Source organism: Rhinolophus ferrumequinum, chromosome 17 (assembly GCF_004115265.2).
Source record: "Rhinolophus ferrumequinum isolate MPI-CBG mRhiFer1 chromosome 17, mRhiFer1_v1.p, whole genome shotgun sequence".
NCBI lineage: Eukaryota > Metazoa > Chordata > Mammalia > Chiroptera > Rhinolophidae > Rhinolophus > Rhinolophus ferrumequinum.
Genome location: NC_046300.1, coordinates 58,572,630 through 58,597,752, shown reverse-complemented (window position 1 = coordinate 58,597,752; position 25,123 = coordinate 58,572,630). Strand labels below are relative to the sequence as shown.

Genomic DNA, 25,123 nt, shown 5'->3' with positions numbered 1-25,123 from the left:
AACTTGGTAAATAAATTGATAACATGAACAGATAGCCGCCAAATAATAACCAGAATTGGCCAGGGTTGGTTGGTTGGTGGTTTCTTAAGATCTGGCTGAGATAAGCCAGCATAGCCAGGATCTTGAGCATGCTTGATAAAAAACTCAGCAACAGACTTATTTAGTTTTTTGTCTTTTCAGTGTTCTAAAAGCTGTGATGGTGGGACCCAGAGGAGAAGGGCTATTTGTGTCAACACACAAAATGATGTACTGGACGACAGCAAATGCACCCATCAAGAGAAAGTCACCATTCAGAGGTGCAATGAGTTCCCCTGTCCACAGTGGAAATCGGGAGACTGGTCAGAGGTGAGAGGGGTGGGCTGTTGTTTCCCCTAGGTCGTACTGATACTCTCCTTTTGAGTCGGCCCTGGTTCAAGGTTAAACCTTCTGCCCCTTTCTCCCACCCTCCGCTTCCTTGAGGAAACAACTCCAGTCCTCTACCCTCTCCCTGACCGTGGTACTGGATATGACAGGTCCACTGGCGAACTCAGAGACACAGTGTGTTTAGTTGGATCACGGACCATAGCAGCTTCTGTTGGTGATTTTGAAGTTCCATTCCCTTGCCTTTTCTCCTCTTTGAGCCCTTGCTAAGTCACTGTAAAGGAAATCAGGGCTTCAGGAATTATAAAACTGTACTGGCTTAGATCTGAAGAAACAGATGAAGTTTCCTACTTCCTCATCTTTCAAACAGGAGAATTAGACCCCAGTGAGCAACCTATCTGACTTATCCATCCATTCGCCAGTGGAAACTTGGAAAAAAGAGAAAGGACCAGGCTGAGTATTCCAGATTTATGCCTTTCTCATCTCTTACCTGATGAAGCATAAGGCACACCGTCCATTATTGGCCCCAGGACAGCACAAGGTGGCCGACACAGGTGGCCCCAGGACAGCAAGAGAAAGGAAGTAGAGCCTCTTTCTTGTTTTATGGTAGTGTTAGCACTCATTATTAACATAGCCCCGTGAGAGTCTCACCGAGCTGGTGGGAGCAAGTGGAAGGGGAACTGAAGTTCCCTTATTTATGGGCCAGGCCAAGGATGTGGGGAAAGCAGTGTTTCCCCACAAACAGCTTCTGTGTACATTCCCTTATCCATTCAAGCATAAAGTGACTGTTTACTTTCCACATCAAATAAAATGTGAATCTTAAAAGGATAATGTTAATGCCCCTGAAATGGCAGACAGGTAACAGGGCATGTGATTAACAGTGTCTGATTCCTGGATAAATTAACAACAAACCTAGTGCTTTCATTCTATGTTAACAAGCTGCCTTAGCTTAAACTCTAGTATTGGTTAAAGAATGATGAAAGAACATAGTTGGCTTTTCTTAGATAGCTAATATTAGCTAAAGTATCATTTCAAATTAAGTAACAAAGTTTTGCAAGAATACTTGGTTAACTGGAGGCTGGAAATATCAAACTATGTTATACATTCAGTATGATCCAACAGTTTGTAGATAGAGAAGAAAACAGCAAAATAATTATGTGAATGATTATTCCCGGGCAGTGAGAATTTTGGATCATTATAGTTTTCTTTCATGTTTTTCTGTATTTTTAAAGATTTTTGTAATAAGCATAGATGATAATGCTTATATTTAACATGAAATGAACATGTGGTGAGTACTTCGCTTGAATTTCTTTTCGTTTAGTTTGCACAGTTCTTTGCAGTAGGTACTATTGTCCCTGTTGTACAGATGAGAACATTGAGGTATAGAGAGGTCACTTGACCTCTGGATGAAAACCCAGGTTGGTCTGACTCATCAATTCCCCACACTTAACTCCTGTATTAGAAAACCATGAGTGTCATTCTTCAGTATTACAGAGCATGGTTCTGTGTTGAGTTTATTCTGTGCTTGAAACTGGCCCAGAGCCTGTATGAATGAATGAATGAATGAGTGAATGAATGGATGAATGGAATGAGCCCTGATATATTTACAAATTGCTGTGGGAGAGAAGAATTGTGTGGGGAAAGAGCACAGCTGTTCCTGTTGGTCAGCGCATAACCCCTGGGACCCACAACACACTTCTCGGCAATGACCCTTACTGCCTGTGCTTTTTATTACAGTGCCTGGTCACCTGCGGAAAAGGGCACAAGCACCGCCAGGTCTGGTGTCAGTTTGGTGAAGATCGATTAAATGATAGGATCTGTGACCCTGAGTCCAAGCCGGCCTCCATGCAGACCTGTCAGCAGCCAGAATGTGCGTCCTGGCAGGCGGGTCCCTGGGGACAGGTATTTTGAATGATAAAGTTCTTAACTACATTCTTTCCTTGTTATCTGGAGAGGGCTTGCAGCTGGGCATTCCAGGGCAGGGATTTTAATGCTGCATCTGTGACTTGCACTGTACCTCCATGGCTACAGGTCAAGCATGAGAAACTGCAACCCTTTTGCCCCAGTTCCAAGGATTGCCACTTGCCCACCTGCAGCTGACTGTTACCTTTGCAGACCCACGTCCATGTCTACGCCCTTGGGTCAGAACTAGACTGAGACATGAGTGTTTGAACAGTTCACAGCAGAGCTCGTGTTTGGCTGATGTTATCTTCCAGTGTGCCCTTATGGGTCTGTTACGGAGAATGTGATTCAGCACCAGCATCTTTGGCAGGACAGTCTGGACAGGGATTTGGACGGGATGTGCTGGCTCCCAACATCACTTTCCCAAAGCTCCTCTCTCATAAATAAGTCAGACTCTTCAAACAGAATTAATTAGATCAAAGGTGGCGGAATCATCATGCTTTGAAAGAATCTTTTCCGAGTCCTCTAGTCTGTAGGTTTTAAGTCTTAACTTGACCTATTCTTAAAGGAGAGAGTGAAAGTCTCCCTTGGGCTTGCATTTGAGAAGCCACTACTCTTCAAATTAAGTCCTTCCTAATATAGAAGCAAAAAGCATTCTGGGTACTATTTAAGCAGCTGTCCAGGTTCCCAAGAGAAGCAGAGCAGCTGTCTGCTCTGCTGTCACTTACATCATCTCTTGAAGAATGACTGTCCCTCCACCCTGTCCACTCACAGCCCCAGCCACTTCAGCTTTCTAGCTATGTCTTCATTTCCAATATGCACGCGATACATGGGAACAGCTTTATTACTGCACCCTGACAATTTCTGTCATTAACGTTGACAGTCTTCTGAATCCTCATTACCCAGCATCCCGAGTCAAAATAGCTGATCGTGTCCGATCACTCTGCATAAACGGGAAAGTCCACTTGCACTTCGAAAACTTGCCTCTGCTTTGTCTACATCTGCAGAACTCTTACAGAATAGTAAGAGGAAAAATGCACAGTTCAGGGTCACTTTTATGATTTGAATATAACATCTTTTAGAACTGATAGACCTGTTTTTTATCCCTGTCTACACCACGCCATCCCTAGCCAGAGATTTGTTCTTCCTTTGACTGAACATGCAATTCAGGGCAACAGACTTTTTTAAAGTATTATTTAAGAGTAATGCATGTTCATAAGGGACATTTTGCAAAGTGTAATTTAGCGAAAAGAAGAAAACCAAATACACTCCTAACTATACTGCAGAGATTCCTAGTGTTAATATGTTTATGATTTTCTTCTAATACTTTTAAACTAATATTAACATTGTACTGTGTTTTTTTTCAATTGAAGTAAAACTCATGTAACAAAATTAACCATTTTAAAGTGAACAAATCAGTGGCATTTAGTACATTCATAATGTGCGATCACCACTTCTATCTAGTTCCAAAACATTTTCATCACCCCAAAATACTCATTAAGTAGTTACTCCCTAGTTACCTTTCTGTTAGCTCCTATGGCCCACAATCTGCTTTCTACCTCCATGGATTTCCTTATTCTAAGTGTTTCATATAAATGGAATCATTAAATACATGACCTTTTGTGTCTGGCTCATTCATGTAGTATAATGTTCACAAGGTTCATCTTCTTTCCTTTTTATGGCTGCATAATATTCCGTTGTGTAGATATACCACCTTTGTTTATCCATTCATCCCTCAGTGGACATTTGGGTTGTTTGCACCTCCTGGATACTGTGAATAGTGCAGCTGTGACTATTCATGTGTGAGTGTTCTTTTTAGTACCTGCTTTCAGTTCTTTTGGGTATATACTCAGAAGTATTGTTGCAGGATCATGTGATAATTCTGTGTTTAACTTTTTAACTGCCAAACAGTTTTCCACAGAACCTGCACTATTTTACATTCTTACCATCAATACACAAGGGTTCCAATTTATCTGCATCCTTGCCAACACTTGTTATTTTCCTGCTTTTTAATATGACCCTCCCAGTGGGTGTAAAGTGGTATCTCATTAGGGTTTTGACTTGCATTTCCCTAATGACTTGTTGATCATGTTTTCACGTGCTTGTTGGCTGTTTGTATATCTTCTTTGGAGAAATGTCCATTCAAGACCTTTGCCTATTTTTTGAAAACTTGTAACCGTGGTAAAATACACATAACAAAATTTACCATTGTAACCATTTTTAAGTATACAGTTCAATAGTGTGAAGTATGTTTACATTGTTATGCAACTGATATCCAGAACTTTTCATCTTGCAAAACTAAGTCTACCCATTAAATAACTCCCCATTCCCCCTCTCCCCAGCCCATGGCAGCCACCGTTCTACTTTCTTTCTGTCTCTATGAATTTGACTATTCTGGACACCTCATAGAAGGGGAATCATACAGTCTTTGTCCTGTTGTAACTGGATTATTTTGTTTCATGTACTAGCCTCATGGTTTATCTGTGTTGCAGCAGGTGTCAGAATTTTCTTCCTAAAATTTATAAAGCTGAATAATATGCCATCTATGTATATAGCACACTTTGTTTAGGCATTCATCTGTTGATGGACACTTTGGTTGCTTTCACCTTTTGGCTGTTGTAAATAATGCTGCTATGAACATATGAGTATATTAATATCTCTTTGAGACTCTGCTTTAAATTCTTTTGGATATATACCCAAAAGTGGTATTGCTGGGTTATATGGCAATTCTATGTTTAATTTTTTGAAGGAACCACCATACTATTTTTCATGCCAGCTGCACCATTTTATATTCCCACCAACAAAGCATAAGGGTTCCAATTTTTCCACATCCTCACCAATGCTTGTTTGTTTGTTTGTTTGTTTTAAATAACAACCATCCTAATGAGTGTAAAGTAGTATTTCATTGTGGAGGTTTTTTCTAAGACTTTACTTTTTTCTTGAAATATAATTGACACAGTATTAAATAAAGTCATTGTGGTTTTGATTTGCATTTCCCTACTGAGTAGTGATACTATCTTTTCATATGCTTCTTGGATATTTGTAAATCTTTTTAAGAGAAATATCTCTTCAAGTCTTTTTTCCATTTTTTAAATAGTTTTAATTATGGCAAAAAAACCCCACATAAAATAAAATTTACTATTTTAACCATTTTAAATGTAGAGCTTAGTAGAGTTCCTTTTCCCATTTTTTAAATTTGGCTGGTTGTTTTGTTGAGTTATAGGAATTCTTTATGTTCTTGATAACAATCCTTTATCAAATATATGACTTGCAAATATTTTCTCCCATCCCATGGATTGCCTTTTCACTCTTGTGGTAATGTCCATTAATTCACAAAAGTTTTTAATTTTGATTAAGTAAAATTCGTCTATTTTTGTTGCCTGTGCTTGTTCTTCTTTTCAATATTTTTTTGGCTATTTGGGTGTCTCTTGCCACTCATATGAATTTAGGATCTGGTTTTCTATTTCCAAAAAAAGATCATTTGGATTTTAATTGGAATTACATTGAATCTGTGCATCAATTTGGGGAATATTGCCATTTTAATGATAGCTAATCTTCCAAACCATGAGCATGTAATGTCTTTCCATTTATTTAGGTCTTCTTTAATTATTATTATTTTTTTTAGCAATGTTTTGTAGTTTTTAGTGTGGAAATCATTCACCTCCTTGGTTAAATTTGTTCCTAGGTAGTTTATTCTTTTGGATGCTGTTGTAAATGGAATTGTGTTCTTAATTTCCTTTTCAGGTTGTTCATTGCTGGCATTTAGAAACACAACTGGTTTTTGTGTGTATCATGTACTTTACAACTTTGCTGAATTTGTTTACTAGCTCTAGTAATTTTGTTTTTGTCTTTTCCCAATAAATTCTTTGGGATTTCTATGTATAGGATGATGATATCTGCAAATAGAAATAGTTTCATTTTTTCCTTTCCAATTTGTATGCCTTTTATTTCTTTTTCTTGCCTATTTGCTCTTGCTAGAACATAAAATACAGTGTTGACTGGGCAGTGGTGAAAGCAGAAATCCTTGTCATGTTCTTGATCGTAAGAGGAAAGCTTTCAGTTGTTCATCGTTGAGTATGATGTTAGCTGTGGGTTTTTGTAAGTGCCTGTTACCATGTTGAGGAAGTTCCCTTGTATCCCAATTTTCTGAGTATTTTTATCATGAAAGAGTGTTGAATTTTTCTGTTTTTCTGTTACCAGTTGCGACGATCAAGTGTTTTTTCCTATTAACATAGTGTATTGCATTGATTGATTTTCTTTTGTTGAACCATTCTTCCATTTCTGAGATAAATCCCACTTAGTCATGATATATAATCCTTTTAATAAGCTATTGGATTCAGTTTGCTAAAATTTTGTTGAGGATTTTTGTGTCTATATTTATAAGAAATGCTGGTCCATAGTTTTCTTTTTTTGTGGTAATGGCTTTGGTGTCAGGGTAATGCTGACCTCGTAGAATACTCTAGGAAATGTTCCCTCTTCTTCAATTCAAGAGTTTGAGAAGGATTGGTGTTAACTCTTCCATAAATATTTGGAAGAATTCACCAGTGAAGCCATCTGCTCCTGGACTTTTCTTTATTGAGAGGTCTTTGATTACTGAGTCAATCTTTTTACTTCTGATAAGTCTGTTGAAATTTTCTGTGTCTTCTTGTCAGATTTTGTGATTTGTGTGTTTCTGGATAATTTGTGTGTGTGTTTGGCACTTTGTATGTTTCATCCAAATTGTCTAATATGTTGGCATATAATTGTTCACAGTAGCCTTGTGATCTTTTTTGTTGTTGTAGAGTCAGAAGCGATGCCCCCACTTTCTGATTTTAGTTATTTGGATCTTCTCTCTGTTTTTCAGTCCTAGTAAGGGTTTGTCAATTTTGTCAATCTTTTTAAAGAGCCAATTTCTAGTTTTGTTGATTCTGTTTTTCTATTCTCTATTACATTTATCTCTATTCTTATCTTTATTATCTCCTTCCTCTACTAGTTTTGGGTTTAGTTTACTCTTTTTCTAGTTCCTTAAGGTATAAAGTTATTAATTTGAGATCTTCTTTATATAATGTAGGTGTTTACAGGCATAAATTTACCTCTGAACACAGCTTTTGTTGCATCTTTATAGTTATCCTCAAAGTATTTTCTACTGTCCTTTGTGATTTCTTCTTCAACCCATTTGTTGTTTGAAACTGTGTAGTTTAATTTCCACATATTTATGAATTTTTCAGTTTTCCTTCTGTTTTTGCTTTCTACTTTATTCCATTGTGACCAGGGATTTCAGGCTTTAAATTTTATTGAGTCTTGTTCCATGGCCTCATATATGGTCTAGATAGGCGTACCTTGGAACTATTGCAGATTCAGTTCTAGGCCACTGCAGTAAAGCGAGTATCATAGTCAAGTGAGTCATAATCTTTTTGCCAGTAGAGGCTCTCACCTTTAAGTTATAAAAAACACAATATCTGTGGGACGCAGTAAAGTGAAGCGCAATACAATGAGGTATGCCTGTACTGGAGAAAGTTCCACATACATTTTAGAGGAATGTATAATATGGTTAAGGGGGTAAATAAAAATGCCACAGAACTTCCTGACTGAAATTTGGCAGTTTCTTTCTTCATTAAGTACTCAGCCAATTGCTGTAAGTTTTTTATTAGGTTTCAGAGTGCCACCTTAACGATTGTTTGTTTCAGCGGAGGGATCAATTCTTGGAGCTCTCTGATCTGCCATTTTCATGACATCACTCACTCTACTTAATGTTTTTTAGACTGCTTTTTAAATCTAACAATTAGCCTTTAGTGGCTACATTGTTTTCTTTAGGACCTGTATGCCATGGTGTATTTCACTGATTTTTGGTTGTTGTGTTCTTATGTGGTTTATAACATTTTGCCTTTTATAAATAATATTGCAGAGACCATACTTATGCAAAAATATTGATGCAAACTCTGATTATTTTCTTAGGAAGTTTTTTCCAGAAGTCAAATAAAGTCACCAAATTCTATTAAGTACTTATTTTAGCCACAGCATTCTGGCAGCTGTGAGAGATGTAAAGATGATTGAAATGTACTCTCCTCCTTCCAGGAGTCACAATTAGGAATTGAACTCCTACAAATACATTTCCCATGGGAGGTAGAAATAATTCCAAGTGTTACAGTGATAATTGATCAGTATAATTTGTGCAGAGCAGGATTGCCCTCTTTTACCTAATTTCTTTGGGTGCCTACACTTTGGTCCACTATGATGGAAATATTTTTTCTCTTGTAGAATGTTATAGGGAAAGCAAGGGAAAGAGCAATCTTGCTGAATTGTATATACTTTTTGTTTGATTTCTTTCCCCTAGTGCAGTGTCACTTGTGGACAGGGATACCAGCAAAGAGCAGTGAAATGCGTCATTGGGCCTTACATGTCAGTGGTAGACGACAGTGACTGCAATGCAGCAACAAGACCAAGGGATACCCAGGTACGTCTCCGCCCAGCTCAGTTGTTGGCTAAGGTGCCAAAACTTCCTGGTGGTTCGGTCAAAATTGAAGTCTTTTCATAGGTTAGTATATAGATAGAGAAAACAGGTGATTAAACTGTTCTGGATTTCCTCATTTGTGACATTATGAATCAAGTATTTTGATGTGCCAGTTTTACTCTTCTCTGATTATTTGAAATGTATGTAGGTTTGATTCTGATTCTTGTTGGATGACAAATGTTAATTGTTTGGCCTTATTTTCATGAACTCAGATTTTTTTTTAATGATTTCAGTGTAGGGTTCAGGAAACAATTCATATGTTCAGGTAGTAGTGTGCTGGTGCTGACTTGTTCGAGCTCATGAGAGATGATTGGTAAATTTTCAGGAATTTTACAAGCTGGTTGTTAAATATAGCCATTATTGAAAATTGAAAATATAATTACATAGGTGATATTAAAAACTAAATTGATAAATACTCAACCTTATCACTTTCTAATTATTTTACTACATTCTACTATTACCTATGCTCTTGAGGTTATTTACGTGTGTATATGTGTGCAGTAGAAATACTATATAATGGTGAGCTACTGCATGTCTTCTCCCAACTCTGTGTTCACTGACGTCTAGTTGGTAGCTTGAGATAGGCCATAGTAAGAGTATTTACAGCACAGCAATCAGCAAATACTGTATAATTCAGGATTTAATTTATTGTTTTGTTGATTAGTTACACGTAAGAAAATGATGGAGAAAATAATAATGCAAATTAAACTTAAAAGAATCTAGTGTCTGCAGCTGTTATATTGTGAGTCACACAAAAAATTAAGGACATATTTTTCTGGTTTTGAAAAATTATTAACTGGTTCAACAAAGAAATCATTCATGTCATTGATGAATGAGTAAAGTTCTTACATGTATCTTCATTGCTTCACTTTCACCTACTCTTAAATGTAAACAAAATATCGGCTAACATTTATGTCAGAACTACAGCTGTCCATTTATAACCATAGTTTGTCAATAGATTCAAGAGTTCAGCCAACCAACAAAACTATTCTGTGAGAATTGGCTGTATGGAATTTTAAATAAATTGTATACTTCCTTTTTTTTTGTAAATTGTGTGCTATACATCCTTTGTATCAGTAAAATTTATCATAAGCATATATACATATATAAACATATATGTGTATAATATATGTGTGTGTACATATCTATCTATATACACACACATACACACCTTTCTCAGAAGAGCTAGTTGATAATCGTTCACCAGCACACTGCTCTGTGTGGGCCTTGATTTTGGTATCACTGATGTAGAGAAGACTTGGGCTTACACATCAGCTTTGCTAGTTGCTGAAGACTGAGTCTGAACCCAGACTATGCCCAGAATTTATGCTCGGAGGCCCCATCTGGCCAGTGCACTGCCTCCATTCTGAGTACCCTCAGTCTGCTGTACTTTAACATGAGTTGTTTATGGATGAAGAGTGTCAAAAAAGTGAATGAGTATGGCACCGTTGTTCATGTTGTCATCAATGATCAGCTAACCAAACATTACTTGTGAGTTGTGTCATCTTTATTTTTATTACTTTATTGAAATATTCCAAAATGCCTGGGAAATGTTAGCTGTTACATCCGAGCAATCATGAAGTGAGGACGTAGCAATTTCCTTAGAGATTCAAAACATACCGTATTTTGCCAGGTATAATGCACACTTTTTTGCCCAAATTTGTGAGGGAAGAATAAGAACGTGCATTATACATGGGTAGTACTTATTCCATATCTATATAAATGTTTTTAATTCTTTTATTTATGCTTCTGAGTTAAAAGTATAACTCTAGGAATCAATAACAATATCTGTATGCAAAATAATACCCTGGAATACAATAATCAGTTTTGAATTTACAATGAACTTGCAAGGATGAAGAGTTCTTGGCCTTTTATAAGGTGTGACTATCGTAAATTTGTTACCAGTACGTAAAATTTCTTGTATCTGTGTTTTGTAAATATTTGTTACATAAAATTTCTTGTACCATAACATGTTAAAAAAATAAAAGCTAAAATTCCTTTATATATATAAAAAAGTACCTAAACGTGAACAAAAATTTGAATTAAAAACTTAAAACGAAAGATTTTTTTTTTCCCCCTGAAAGTTTGGGCCAAAAAGATGGGTGCGCATTATACACGGGAGCACATTATACTTGGCAAAATATGGTACATATTTTTGTAAATTGTCTATATCTCTCAAATTGTTCTGTAATATGCTTTGGACTATAGGGCAGACCCCACAGCGGCAGCCTATGAATTATTTCTTCATTGTATGAAAAGATCCCTGTGTCTTTCTTTGAACGATGGGCAGAGAAATAGACCAGGTCTAGAGCCAAGTAACAGAGTGTCCCATTCAATTTGTAAGCTCCCTGAAGTCAAGGATGCATCATTCTATTCAGCACTGAACCCCCAGCACTTTGAGCCATGCCCCGCACGTCTTAGCCATTTAGTGGATATGTATTTAATCAAAGAATATCTGCTAACCACTGAGGCTGGGAATGATTGAGCAGGTGTGCACTTCTCTTTTCCCATTTGTAAGTCTGGGAATATTATCTCCACAAGCATGGCCTCAATTCATTATAGGGATTTTCTCCGAGTATTGAGGAGTGTTATGTAAATGTAAGCATCAGGATTTTGAATATACCTCTTATATCTAGATTTGACCTTCAGGGCCTCAGGAGTTATCTTTAAATACACTCGGAAAGCAAGTTCATGATTAGCAAATTTTGATTAAGAAACTAATTGAAATTTGAGAACAGAATTTGGCCTTCAGAATTTTGGAACATTAACAATTGCTCATTTTAAAAGGATATCCTGCTCTTTCCCAACTTATCTGCCACTTTACAATATTCTGTCTCTCTCCACGTGAGTGGGTAAATAAATATGGTATTAAGAATCACTAAGTAGACCCCGGCCCTGTATCAAGGTGCCCACAAAGCAACTCAGGTTGCATTTCATTTACAGTTAAAGAAATTGGGGTTAAGAGATGTCAGGTTACTTGCCCAAAATCACACACAAATCTGAGGTCTTAGAATTTTTAGCCCTTAGACTTTTATATGCCATGACCATTAAAGTGTACATTGACATGAAGGTAACTGGCTTTCCCCCCCTTCTCACGTCTAGGACTGCGAATCGCCATCTTGTCACCCTCCCCCACCTGCCCCGGAAGCAAGGAGAAGCACACACAATGCACCAAGAACCCAGTGGCGATTTGGGTCTTGGACTCCAGTAAGAAATAGAATGGAGGAAGTAGAGAGGGTGGAAGGGGAGGAAGATGTTCTCTGACATGACAGTAGAAAGTGGACTACTGTCCAGTTAGCGACCGTTCCAAATAACATTTCTACATTATTTCACTCCAACACCCAGTGCTCAGCCACTTGTGGAAAAGGTACCCGGATGAGATATGTGAGCTGCCGGGACGAGGATGGCTCTGTGGCTGATGAGAGTGCCTGTACAACCCAGCCTAGACCAGTGGAAAAAGAGGAGTGTTCTGTGACCCCCTGTGGGCAGTGGACGGCGTTGGACTGGAGCCCTGTAAGCGAGTGAATTCTCTGGAATTGGGAGAGGATTGGGCCACAGTAGGGGAGATGACTAGTAGCAGGCCCCAAATGTCAATGGGTAATATTTTAGAATTCGATTTAGATGGTGATTTAAACTGTTCGGCTTCACATACGTGCAGCTGGTATGAATCTTAGCTAGAAGTACAAGAAGTGCACATTTTAAAACATGTGCACATCAACTTACAATCTACTGAAGCCCCTGGCCTGTTGGGCTGATGGGCAAACCCAGCCTTAATTGAGTCACATCAGAACGCAGTAGGTTTGTAGAGTACCAAAAGTGGCAAAGATAAAGGGAGGAGTAAAGAGACGGCCTTTTACCTGGAGTCCACATGCCTGCTGTGTCCTATGTGCCCTTGAAATCCAGTGGTTCTTGGCTTCTCTGCCAAGGGTGAGAAGTGAGAATCCTCAGCCAGTGCTGTGGTCCTAGCCTCCTGTGCACATCAGGCACCATCGATGGGATTTTTAAAAAGCAGAAAAATTTTCGTCTTCAGGCAGCCCCTGTTTTCTGCCTTGCAAAAAACCCCAGAGTCCGGGAAACACAGAACTTAGCATAGGTGAAGAGATATCATAAGGAAAATGGAGACTGATATCTCAATAAATATCATAGCATATATATGAAATTTGAGAGGTGGGTTCAAAGAGAGCTGAGTACAAATCCAGGCCTTGACATTCACTGGCTACCTTGAGCCTCAGTTTCTTCTGTTCTTCACAGAACACCAAAATATACCTACCTTCCAAGGTTGTTGTAAAGATTATTTGAAATATACAGAAGGTGCCAAAAAAAATGTATACACATTTTAAGAAAGAAAAAAAACTGTATTAAAATTACGCTGATGGTAACCACTTTGAGCACCTCTTGTAGTTGCAGAAGACAGATGTGACTTGTATTCATCTTTTGTTATAGGTATATATTGAGTATTACAATGTTAATACAATTTTTTCTTTGCTTAAAATGTGTATACATTTTTTTGGCCCCCTCTGTATATAGCAGATACATTGGTCTATTCACCAGATATTTGTTGAAGCTTACTCATATTATATAAAGAGCAGTGGACAACAAATAATAAAGTCCTTGCTAGCATGGAGATGATTCCAATGAAGAGTCCAGTCACCGAGAAAATAAAGAAATGGGTACATAATATAGCAACAGATACTGATAAGTACTAGAAAAAGCATCCAACGGAGTAACCGCTTAGAGAAAGGTGGGGCGTGCTTTCAAACAGGGTGATCAGAAAGGCCTGATGTTGCATTGAGTGGGACTGAAATTAAGTGAGGGAATAAGCTGCATGGGTATCCGTGTGGTATAGCAAAAGGTACAGCAGATGCACAAACTCTGTCCTGGGAGTGTTCTTGGCCTGCTAAGGAAACAGCCCTGAGGCCAGTGTGGCTGGAATGCAGAGAGTAGAGAGTGGTAAGAGGTGAGTCAAAGCAATAGCCAATGGCCACATCATAAGGGGTCCACCAGGTCAACTAAGGACTTTGGACATTATGCAGAGTGACTTGGGAAGTCACCAGAGGGAATGACATGATCTGACTTTCGTTTGCAAGGGTCACGGTTTATGCCCCGGGGATAACAGACTTCGGTGGGGTGGGGTGGTGTCAAGATGGTAAGCAGGAGCCCAGCCAAAAGTCTATTGCTGTAGTCCTGGCAAGGGAAGGTTGTGGCTTGGCCTAGGAGGAGACAGCTTAGACCAGAGAGTTGATGGTGGAGGTGAGAGGTGGCTGGACTGGGGATATATTTTGAACACTGAGCTGACAGGATTTCTCAGTGAAATGGCTATGGGGTGGGAAGCAAAGGGAGGTGTGAAAGACGACACCAAGGTTTTGACCTGATCAGTTGGGTGAGTAGTGAGCACTTTACAGGAAATGCACATTCATGAATTTATGACTGCCAAATGACTGATCCTTTCTCTTTCTGAACATTCAACGTAGTGTTCTGTGACGTGTGGGCAAGGTAGGGCGACCCGGCAAGTGGTATGTGTCAACTACAGTGACCATGTGATTGATCAGAGTGAATGCGACCCAGATTATATCCCAGAAACCAACCAGGACTGTTCCATGTCACCGTGCCCTCAGTGGATCCCAGACAGTGGCCTGACGCAGCACCCTTCCCCAAATGAGGATTATCACCCCAGGAGCCTCAGCCCTAGCCGCACCCACGTGCTCGGTGGAAACCAGTGGAGGACCGGCCCTTGGGGAGCAGTGAGTATTCACTGAGGTCTTTTCTTAATTTTCCTTCTCTTTCAGTTGAGGCAGCATTCAGAGGGAAATACTAGAAACACCTTTGGAGCATTTTGTCTTTCCAGAGATTGACATGCATTTTCATTTGTTTGGGGAGAACTGCAGTGGGTTAATTGCAGTCCCTGACAAGGTGTCACAGGATGCTGCCTGCGTGGGCCCGTAAGCTACCTTCCCTGGGTGGAGGAGGGCGTGTCACTGCTGGGTGACATGATCAGGTGGCCGGGAAGGTTCTGTGAAGGCTGTGACGATTGAGCAGGAGGGAGCAGGCAGCTCTTACCTGTAGGGAATCCAAAGGGCAGAGGAACGTTTCTGAAAGGGAACTCAGAATGAAAGTCATTTTCCTTCTCGCTGCTTTCCAGATGAGTGCAGTCTCACAGTGGCGTGGTTGCTGTGTAATTTGTAGTAGTAGATCATTGTCCTGGATTGGCGACACTAGTCTAGGTAAAATCTGCGCTCGGGAGCAAGTACCATCACCTGTGGACTTTGACAGGTCCGCTCTCCTCTTTGAGCCTCAGTTTTCTCAACTGTAAAACAAAGTGAACCGTAATTCTGGCCTTCCTGGGTTGTAAGGATTAAATGCAATGATGCAAATAAAGTACGTTGCACTCTTCCTGCCACAGGGTGAGACCTTAATAGAGTATGACAATTATCCTTATCATCATCATTGTCCTTCGAACTGGATGACCTTGAAAAATATTCTGTATTCAAAGGGAAAAATATGCTTCTGAATGTTCTTTGGTTTTTTTACTAAATAATTCCCCCCCCCCCAAATAATTATAATGTGGAATAGTGAACGTGTCTAATGCAACTGCAGATAGGGTAAGGAAGCATGAGCCCCTGGGTAGGTGTGGGCAGTTAGGATTTACTAATCACTCCCAGGTCTTCTTTTTAATTATTTACTATTTACTTCCTTCTAGTACTGCTAATTGTGTTTTATTATTTTTAGACTAAAAAGCATTAGAAGGAAGCTGTCCATTTCTCACCATAAATTTGACTGACTTTCCTGTGAATTCTGATTAGCCACTGAGCATTTGCACCACTGCCAGGGTTGGCCATTTGCAGGGCATCTGCCAAGTTGCCAGGGACCTTCACCATTTCATTCTCCTGGCTTGCTTCCTGCTTTAAGTCTTCCTTCGCCTGGGTTAGAAGAGATCTTGCTTCTAAGAAATTAAAGGGTGACTGAGGGAGGTAATCAGTGAATGTCACACAATTTTTCTAGTTGAAAAAATTCAGAACTCCATGTGTGTTCTAATGATAGCACTAGAAACATTTTTAAAACATTTTAAAGCTATACTTATTGAGGACTACATTTGGGGATGGTACATTCCTTTAAGATTGAATGATTCTGCCCTTGGGCAGAGTTCCCCAATTAGGGAGGATTAGGTAACCTTTTTTGCAGCAATAGGCAACACCATTCTTCTCCCCATTGTGCCTTTTTTTTGTTTGGGGATTTTTATTTTTTCTAAGTTAAGTGAAGCTGAAGCTGGACGATGTGATTTTTCAGTGCTTGCTTGATGTGCCTGACCTACGCCCGGGAGTGTGCAGTCAGTCGTAGGTGCGTCTTTGGTGCAGCACACAAACTGTATGTGGTCTTCCTGCCACAGAAAATCATAATCTTGAGAGAATGGGAATCTAAGGTTTTCAGTGGATTCTGGAGTAAGAACCTCATTTTACAGTAGATTTCTGCATAAACTTGAACCCTGTAGGAGGTTTCCCTATGTTATCGATTAGGGGTCTCTGGTTGCAAGCAAAAGAGAAGAAACTGACTCTTTCAAGTGAAAGCAAAGCAAACAAAACTGATCAAACCAGGACAGGCAGAGATCAAAGAATCTTTAGGGATCTAGTTCAGGAGTTGGCCATTTTTTTTTTCTGCAAAGGGCCAGATAGTAAATATTTTTTTACTATCTGTTCCAGTACCTGTAATATTCCAGTACCTGTAAAAAATATTTTTTAGCTATGTGTACTATACAGTCTCTGTCACAACTATGCAGCTCTGCTGTTGTAGCTCAAAAGCTGGCAAACATTCAACTATTGGGCATGGCTGTGTCCCAATAAAATTTTATTTATTAAAACAGATTTGGCCCTCAGGCTGCTGTTTGCCAAATCCTGATCTAGATGGGGCAGTAACTAAAGGATAACATCTTTAAGGAGTTGCTGTCTTAATGAATCCCTTTCAACTCTGAACCACTCTTGAGTTATACTACTCAGTATTCAACTTCCCGGGAAAATCTGATTGGTCCAGCTTGCTCCACTTGCCCACTCCTTGACCAGAGAAGGGCAGAGAAATACGCACACAGCCCCACCAAGGTGTCATCCATTGGGGGACGAAGGGTTCCTTAAAGGAAAACTGGGCTGCCAGATATAAGAGGAAGTATGCCAGGCAGGTAAGAAAAACAGATGTCCATCACCTCTTGCTTCCCATTTTCCCTTGTTTTGTCCAGTGTGGATGATCGGGTTTGTTCAAAGAAATGTTTACCTAGGAAAATGTGTCGTCTAAAGAGAATAGGAAAATTGTTAACAAAAGTTGAGAGTGAAATTCTGCAACATAGGCATTGAACTCAGAATCCCTGTTAATCAAAAAAAATGACATTTAGACCTGGAGAAAGATTATCTACAACAGTTCACCTGTGTCTGGGAGCATAAAGACCCAAGCTGACCCTGGGTTTGGAACCGTGCAGTGCAGTTTCAGGGCTGTGCAATTCAACTGCTTGACACCAGCTCAGCACTTTCTCCATCTCTTTGATCAGATCCTCAGTAGGAAGCATCTTCTTGGTCACTGGGCAGCCATTAGATTAGTTGGCCTTGGATCAGGTATCCAAGGCCTAGTCAGCCATATCGAAGAGAGGGTAGCATGTGGTTTATACAGCTGTTGTTTCCAGAAACTTTCATTGGATCAGGGACTAAATCCTATGGCCAGTGTTGTGGTCGTTAATGGGGACACACGTTATGACACTGAGCAGAGGCTCCCATAAGGAGTTTACTGTCCTGTTGGGCCTTAATGTTCCCAGGAGAGACAAGAAAGGAATAATACAAGGTTGTATTATGAAAGGGAAGACTCAAGGGCCAAAATATGTTTTCTAAATGTATTTACAATATGGAAGGTCTTTCCTAGTATTTTAAACTCTGGTCCCCAAATAAAGCCAATTAAAATAATAGTTCTCTGTGTTTTTTTATTATGTAGTAAGCTGTTTTAAAAATAAAAAACAAATATTTTTCAAGATTAGAGTAAGTATACCAGAGAGTAGAGGTAGAATGTTTTGAAAACATTCAAAATTTACCTAAATCAAAAATTACCTAAATGTTCTCTCAGAATTCATAAATAATTTACCTGAGTCAAAAATCACCTAAATATTTTATCAGACAGAATTCATAAATCTATTTACTTACTCTACATTTTAAAATTAAACCCAATGTATTTTTAAATCGCTCATAATTTGACAAGTATAGGTAGGGAAATCGATCTGAGAGCCAATGTAATAAGCAAAATAATTTCACATCTTTGTATGGAAGAAACTGACCAGCAAAAAGCAATATTTGTGGGTATTTTGAAAAAACACTGGTGTGACCTGAGGTTTGATAGAAAGCACAAATCAGCCATTGGCACCTGGAACTCAAAACATTGTTGCAAATGCATTTTGAGACTTGATAACTCCTGGGAATTGCCTTGCTTTTGAGGACTAGATGGTTATTTTATAGACACACTGATTTTACAAGTTAAGGGTCAGAGTGAAGGATACTGGCAAACACATTGGGTTTCAAAAGATAAGGAAGTTATGGAAAGAAGAAAACACTCAAGATGTAGATAAATAAGAGAGCTATGAGAAGCTTGTGTGGGAAATTAGCTGAAATGCAAACATAATTCTGTGACAACCATGAGAGGGAGTGCTAGACTGAACGTGCACCTGAAGAGAGGTTTGTCAATATGGAATTCGCTTAAGTTCATTGGGGAATGTAAACAAATAAAGAAAACAAGTCTTGCTACCGTTAGCCACTAAAGTAGACCCTATTATGAAGGGAGAGAAAGGAACATTACCTGTGAGGAAATGATGTCTAAGGGACATTCCATGATGCTTTCCTCGGGTAATTGAATGAGTTCATATGAAAGCTGAATTTCAACAACTGGCTATTCGTTAAGCATGTAATTTGACCCCTGTGTTGAAAGGGAAGTCAAATGTTTGTTCTAAATCAGCACTTGGAGTTTTGAAAAGAAAAGAATGTCTCCTCAGTAAGCTGTGCTGTCAGTCAGCAGCTCTGTACCTGGCAGAGATGCAGACCAGATAAAGGAGGGCCATAAATCGGCTGCTTTGGAAATCACGACGCATTGTCACTCAATGCGCATTTATTGAACACCTACTGAGGGCCTAAAGCGTGCAAAGGAGAAGCCCCGCCTGCCCTCCAGGTGTTGATTTTAAACGTGTACATTAAAGGACCCCACGGAAGGGAAGTTCTCATGATTGCTTTCTGTCCATCGTGGACAATTTCTGTCACGTTTGTCTCTAACCTTTCAGTCAGCTGTTTTTGTGATCCTAAAGTGGGTATATCGTGGTGAAGATTAACCTGTTGACTGATGTCTGATGTGTTCAGTGTTCCAGTACCTGTGCTGGCGGGTCGCAGCGGCGCGTGGTTGTGTGTCAGGATGAAAACGGATACACCGCAAATGACTGTGTGGAGAGAATCAAGCCCGATGAGCACAGAGCTTGTGAATCTGGCCCTTGTCCTCACTGGGCGTATGGCACCTGGGGAGAGGTGAGAGGAAACAGATCAGAGCAGTACATCCTTTGGAAAAAGCACACTTTTGTACATCCTTTGGAAACAGTGACTCTGCTGACCAAGCTGTGTTATTGTTCATAGTTTATTTGAAAGAAGAAGAACTAGCTCCAGTTAAAGCTTCTTGATTTCGGATTAACTGGGAGACCTGTCTTAATTCTGGACTATCTTAAAAGTGTATTTACTACCAATTAGAGACAGCTTGACTATATAAGCGACGAAAATCAGGAAAGAATGCAGAAAAATGCTAATTTAAATGGTTAACCTCTACTGATTAAAACATGGACACTTTTAAAGTGTTTGAAAATATGTGTTACATTAGTCCATAACAATTTTGCCATCATCTTCTTGGTTTTTGGCTGTCTGTGATACACCCTTGTTCTCATGGCATAATGTTTCCCATTATTTCAAATCCCTAATGAAACCAGAATAAGTTGGTGCTGTTATTGCAATCAAATGTGACACATTTTAAACATGGACATAAATAAATATTTAGCTGTATATTCTCCAATTATGAAAGTCTTCAGCTGTTACCTTTTAGACCTTTTTAAAGAGTTGCCTGCTATGACCAATGAAGGACGATAGAGTATTTAGACCAGAAAAAAACTGGGTGCCGTTCCCAGCCCTGACTCTTCCAGGTCTTGTGGCCTTGGCAAATAACGTGACTTTGTGACACGTGTATATTGTCTTCCATAAATGGGGATGATAATGGCATAACTTGGTAGTATTCATGACTATTATATAAGACAGTGCATGTCAGATGCCTGGCACTTAGCTTTCAATCAAAGTCAGCTGCTCTGATAAAAATGATACTTATCAGCAATAGTAATCATGATCATTAGTATTACTATCATTATTAAATGGGCTTTTGAGCCACTGTTACATGTATGGCTTATGTGCTTGTTGTTTTGTGTTTAATTAACCAAGAATATATCTCTCTACTCTTGAATTTACAGGGAGAGCACACATTTAAAGCCCATTGAGTTGTTCTGTCTTGACTGTAAAATTTATAAACTAAAACATGAGGATTAACATCTTGGAGACCCAAGTGCCAAGAGAGGGAAAAAGACAAATGAGATGGACGGGCATGTGAGCCCACACTACTGGCTAACTGAAATCATGTGTCCGCATTTCATGGTTTCATACACATAACCCAGTAGTGAAGGCAGTCGTAGTGGAGATTTTTGTTGACTTTTTTTGACAGTACGTCATTTTGGAGGACTTGGATGAAAGGCAGGAAGAGGGAGTCAGGCTTTGAGACTCGTGTATTATGGGTTTCCCAAAACTCCTCAGAAAGTTCTTTCCTATGGGACCCATGATTAAGCTTCTGTAATTGGACTGAAGCCAGGAGAGTGCACGCATGCATTGGGATGCTCGCTGTCGACACGGACTAGATCATTCCAAATTCCGTGGGAGGTCTGGCCTGACACAGCGGGGAAGCCGAATGGCAGTGTTCCTGGATGTGAGCACAGCAGTGCTGTCCAAGAAATACAACTTGTTCCTGCCTCAGATGTTTGGATCTAGCCAGGAGTCAGAACTTGGTCCAACGTTCCCATCACACTGTTGACTCATCCAGGGGAGCGTCATAGTCACCCTAAGATTCTAGACAGAGTAAAATATTTTAACGTCATAAAGGTCTGAGGAGGTTAGAGTCACAGAATAGCCAAATGTTGGTGACAGCATCTTAGGAGTTGCCAGAACATAAAACTGGCTATGTCATCAGTTCCTTTATATGGCACTGGGTGGTTTTTTGGATTTTTGGTTTTTGGTTTTGGTTTTGTATCCTGTAATCTTATCCTAAATACTTGCTATTGAATTGACCTTGGTCCAGTTAATTGACCTCTTTTAAGCTTTGTTTCCCCAAAATTTAAAATGGAGCAAATAATTATCCTCTCCTCTTGATGAGATAATGTATACTAAAGTACTAAGTGCCGGTAAAGAGAAAAGGGTAAACAATACCTACCATTGAAGTAGAGAGCTCCTCTGTTGTAGTTCCTACTTCAGATAATTCAATGGGTCTTTCTAGAGACTTAACTTGCCCTGTGCCATAATAAAATTTGGCTAAGACATTTTTCTCACAGAAAAAGAAAATTTGCCATTGGCTGTTCAGACACAATAACTGCAGCTTTCCTTTCCTTTTTCCAGTGTACTAAGCTGTGTGGTGGAGGCTTGCGAACAAGACTGGTGGTCTGTCAGCGGCCCAATGGTGAACGGTTTCCAGATTTGAGCTGTGAAATTCTTGACAAGCCTCCAGATCGTGAGCAGTGTAACATGCATTCGTGTCCTCAAGAGGCAGCCTGGAGTACTGGCCCTTGGAGTTCGGTACGGCCCTAACTATTAATGTTTGTTAACCAAACTGTCTAACTAACACACCAGATTCCAAGGTGTTCTGAGGCACTCCTCTGCGACAGACAATTGTCACACTCCCAAGGGCATCTGAAACTATTCTAGGCACAGTGTATTCTTTGCTTCATATTGACATACGACAGAATTCATTTTTTATAATATTGCCAAAGTGACTTTACAGAATACGTGTACCTCATACAGGCATGCGCCCTAAACTATATATGTATATTTTGTTTTGTTCTGTTTTGTTTAAGAAACTAAATAACTTCATGTAATTATTAAGCTCTAGAGTGATTTCAACAGAACTCAATAGCAGGCATGCTTTCATTTTCTAAGCTGTGGTGGTTTTGACCTTTTGGGGAAGATACCTGCTTATTAAGGCCAAAGCAATTTTTTCTTCAGTGACTCTAATTCGCCTGTGTGACTCAGGTACAATTCAGCATAATCACCACAAAGGCTGTACCTATAACGTAGACTGAAATCATTTGGAAAATGCTAAAGACTAAGAGTGGATTCCATAACCTGGTGCTTTCCAGGGTGTCTGAAATGCTCTCTCTCTCTTTTCCACCAGACACGAAGCCCATCTGAGGCCATGTTTTGTCTCAGTTCTGGGCTTCCTTTGCTGTCTGCCAACTGACACTGTGAGACAGATTTGCCATTCTGAACGCTGTGTAAACTGAGGCAGCTCTTGGCAAACAGAAGGATCAGCTATGTCAAAACAGCATTTGGCTAAGTTGTGCCTTAAGTGGTGGAACCATTAGGGCTGTTTCATGTAAATACAGTAAACTTTCCTGTAAATACATACGTTAATTGCACTGAACCTGAATTTGATATTGTATTAAGTCTTTTCCAGTTCTTTTTTTGTTTTATTAGTTTATATGGTTCTGAGGAAAAATCTTAACCATTGCTGAAACCAGCTAAAGAGCAGATTAACTAATGTGACATAGCTAATACCTGTTGACGCTTCTAATAGTCAAGGGTTTCAGTGTCTAAGATTATGTCTGCAGTTAGAACACTATCTATATAACAACTTTACTTTTATTAACTAGAAATCTAGAAGAATTTAGAGTATCATCTCAACTGGTACTATTGAGCTGGGCTGTAAGGATTTTATTCAAAAGCTTGAGAAATGCCACTGAGCAGATGTATAATTCACCCAGAGCATCTTGTCGGCTGTACTGGCACCTTCCAAAAGTAAACATTTTGAAAAATGTCAGAAATAACCTTAGAATGTAAGGAACGTCCTCTGACATTCTTAACTTCCCTACATGACCTATTACATATTTTTCACGAAATTTCCCCTCTTGAGCTCGTTATGTTTTCACCCTATTCATTCAGCCAACAGCAACACCACAGCAGAGTTATTTCAAAAAGTCTACCTGCTCTCTAAAAAGTTGTGTTTCTTTTGTTTGACCAAAACACGTCTCCTAACCCTCAGAGGGTATGTATGCGTGTGTGTACGTATATGAGTGTGTATAATACAATAGTATAACTAATACATGTTGTATATTGGATAGTATATACTCGTATATACAATATATATCATATGCAATATATAACCTATATACTAGTTTCCACAGCATTTTCTTCCTTGAATGCTTTCTAAGTAGAGCTCACATTTTTGTTCACACAGGATCACCACCCTCCCTCACAGATATTTTAAGAGCTTAAATGCTTAAATTTTAAAATACGATCTGCTATTTAACTGAAAGACTTTAAGTTTTGTTTTTGTTTTGTTTTTACTATAGTTATTCTTCTTGGGCCTGCACACAGGTTTCTGAAACACACAGAAAAAGAGAGAGATTCTAATGCTCTGTTATTCACAGAAGCAAATACATGAATTTTTAAAATAGTTTTGCAGCTTATATGAGTTTAAAGCTTCCTTTGTAAGTGATCATTATTCATATATATATTTAAATTCCTCTGCAGTATCGGAGCAAGGCCACTCCTGCAAGACTTTTAATTGTGATTTTTAAAAAATCAGATTGAAAGTATTTTATTTAAATAGATATATTTATAATATATTCCTTAAATATATGTGTACAAGGGCAATCATTCAGATTCTCACTGTAGGATTTTGATTTAACTTTTATGTTGATCTTTGTGGATGCTTCGGTGCAATTTCCTAGTAATTCTAAATTTAAGCATACCTCAGTGAATTGTGTTAATAGAGCCATAAAGCCACTTCTCTGGTGCTTCATCATTGTAACTGACAGTGAAATTAGCAACAACGACAACTACGTTTGAGGTACTAACATGTTGCTTTCAACAGAAAGCAAACTAGATTTATTAGAGTCCAAGGGTAACAGTTAGTCCTTCAACCGTTTGCTTTCTCTCCCCAAGTACTCCCACGCTGGAGATAGTGGACAGAAGCAGCTGTGAGTAGGCCTTTTCCAAGGTCAAAATGGAGATAGCCTAATTCAACGATTGTTACGAAGGAGCAATATTTAGGAAAGAAACCAAGTCGCTGTTCGCATGGCTTCCAGTCCCTAAAATGAAGCTGCTGTGAACAGCGTTCAAGTACCCGTGTTATTAGTGCTGCCTCAACTCACTGCAGATTTATAGTCACGAGTGTGAAAAATATGCTCCAAAAATTCGGCCTTTTCTGTCCTCTTTTTAATGTGTCCTTGCACTTTTAGTTGGTAATGTTTCGTTTTTGAAATTTGGTGCTTACACTGATATGCCTTTCAGTCGGCTGCTGCAGCCAGTCCCAGGAACAGGCTCACTAGTGAATGCACAAGTCCCCTCACACGTCCCCTGCCTAGAAGGATACATTGGGAAGAAAGCTCTGTACTGTCAAACCGCAGCAGAAAGTAGGTTAAAAATCCGTGGCATTCTAGAGTAAGCTGATTCATCAAGATAGTTAAAGTGAAAAAGGTTGCTAGGTGAGTGATGTCACCTATGCAAGGTGGTCCTATGGCATTCCTTTTTCTCATTGCTCCGAGTATCTGCTAGCTGATCATCCTGGAGACTATGGTTCTTAGGAGAAATCGCTCATTTGTGTTTTTCATGACAAACCTAAAAGCGTTCTCTGAGCCTTGCTTTAGGTGCTTTGGAATAATGCTTGTCCACCCGAATAATGAGAATTTATGATTTCACGAAGGAACTGTGCTTTTATTTCTGTCTGGCTAACTTATGAATTGTGTCTACCTCATTTTCATATTAAAGTTTGCAGCTCCTGTAGGTAGAAAGAGAAAATGTTTGACATCGGTATTTTATCACCTCACTGCATCTCTCTCTGGCAAAAATAAAGATTGTAAATATCACTACCATATTTTCTGAATGCAGTTTTGAGCAGCCAAGCCTAGCATTATCTGAATAGTTTGAGCAATACAGATTTCTGTGTGTTTATGTAATAAAGCATAATTTATTTTTCCATGTTATTTAATTTTATACACAATGTTTAAAAATCAGTGTTTATCAGCGGACTGTAAAGTCAAATAGGGTGTGAACTAGAAATGCATGTGTATGTTTCTGT

General features: G+C 39.1%; 1 protein-coding gene across 3 annotated transcripts in view; it reads left to right on the top strand.

Moving 5' to 3' along the window:
* Nucleotides 1-25,123, top strand: part of ADAMTS9 (ADAM metallopeptidase with thrombospondin type 1 motif 9) — a 160,381-nt gene that overhangs the window by 71,405 nt on the left and 63,853 nt on the right. For 2 of the 3 annotated variants that reach the window (XM_033132882.1, XM_033132880.1), the window contains exons 21-28: nt 181-345; nt 2,098-2,262; nt 8,576-8,695; nt 11,855-11,959; nt 12,098-12,265; nt 14,224-14,493; nt 19,117-19,278; nt 21,445-21,621. In XM_033132882.1, coding sequence (XP_032988773.1) covers nt 181-345; nt 2,098-2,262; nt 8,576-8,695; nt 11,855-11,959; nt 12,098-12,265; nt 14,224-14,493; nt 19,117-19,278; nt 21,445-21,621 — 1,332 coding nt within the window. The remainder of the gene's footprint in view (nt 1-180; nt 346-2,097; nt 2,263-8,575; nt 8,696-11,854; nt 11,960-12,097; nt 12,266-14,223; nt 14,494-19,116; nt 19,279-21,444; nt 21,622-25,123) is intronic. The other variant, XM_033132881.1, reaches the window with a different exon arrangement.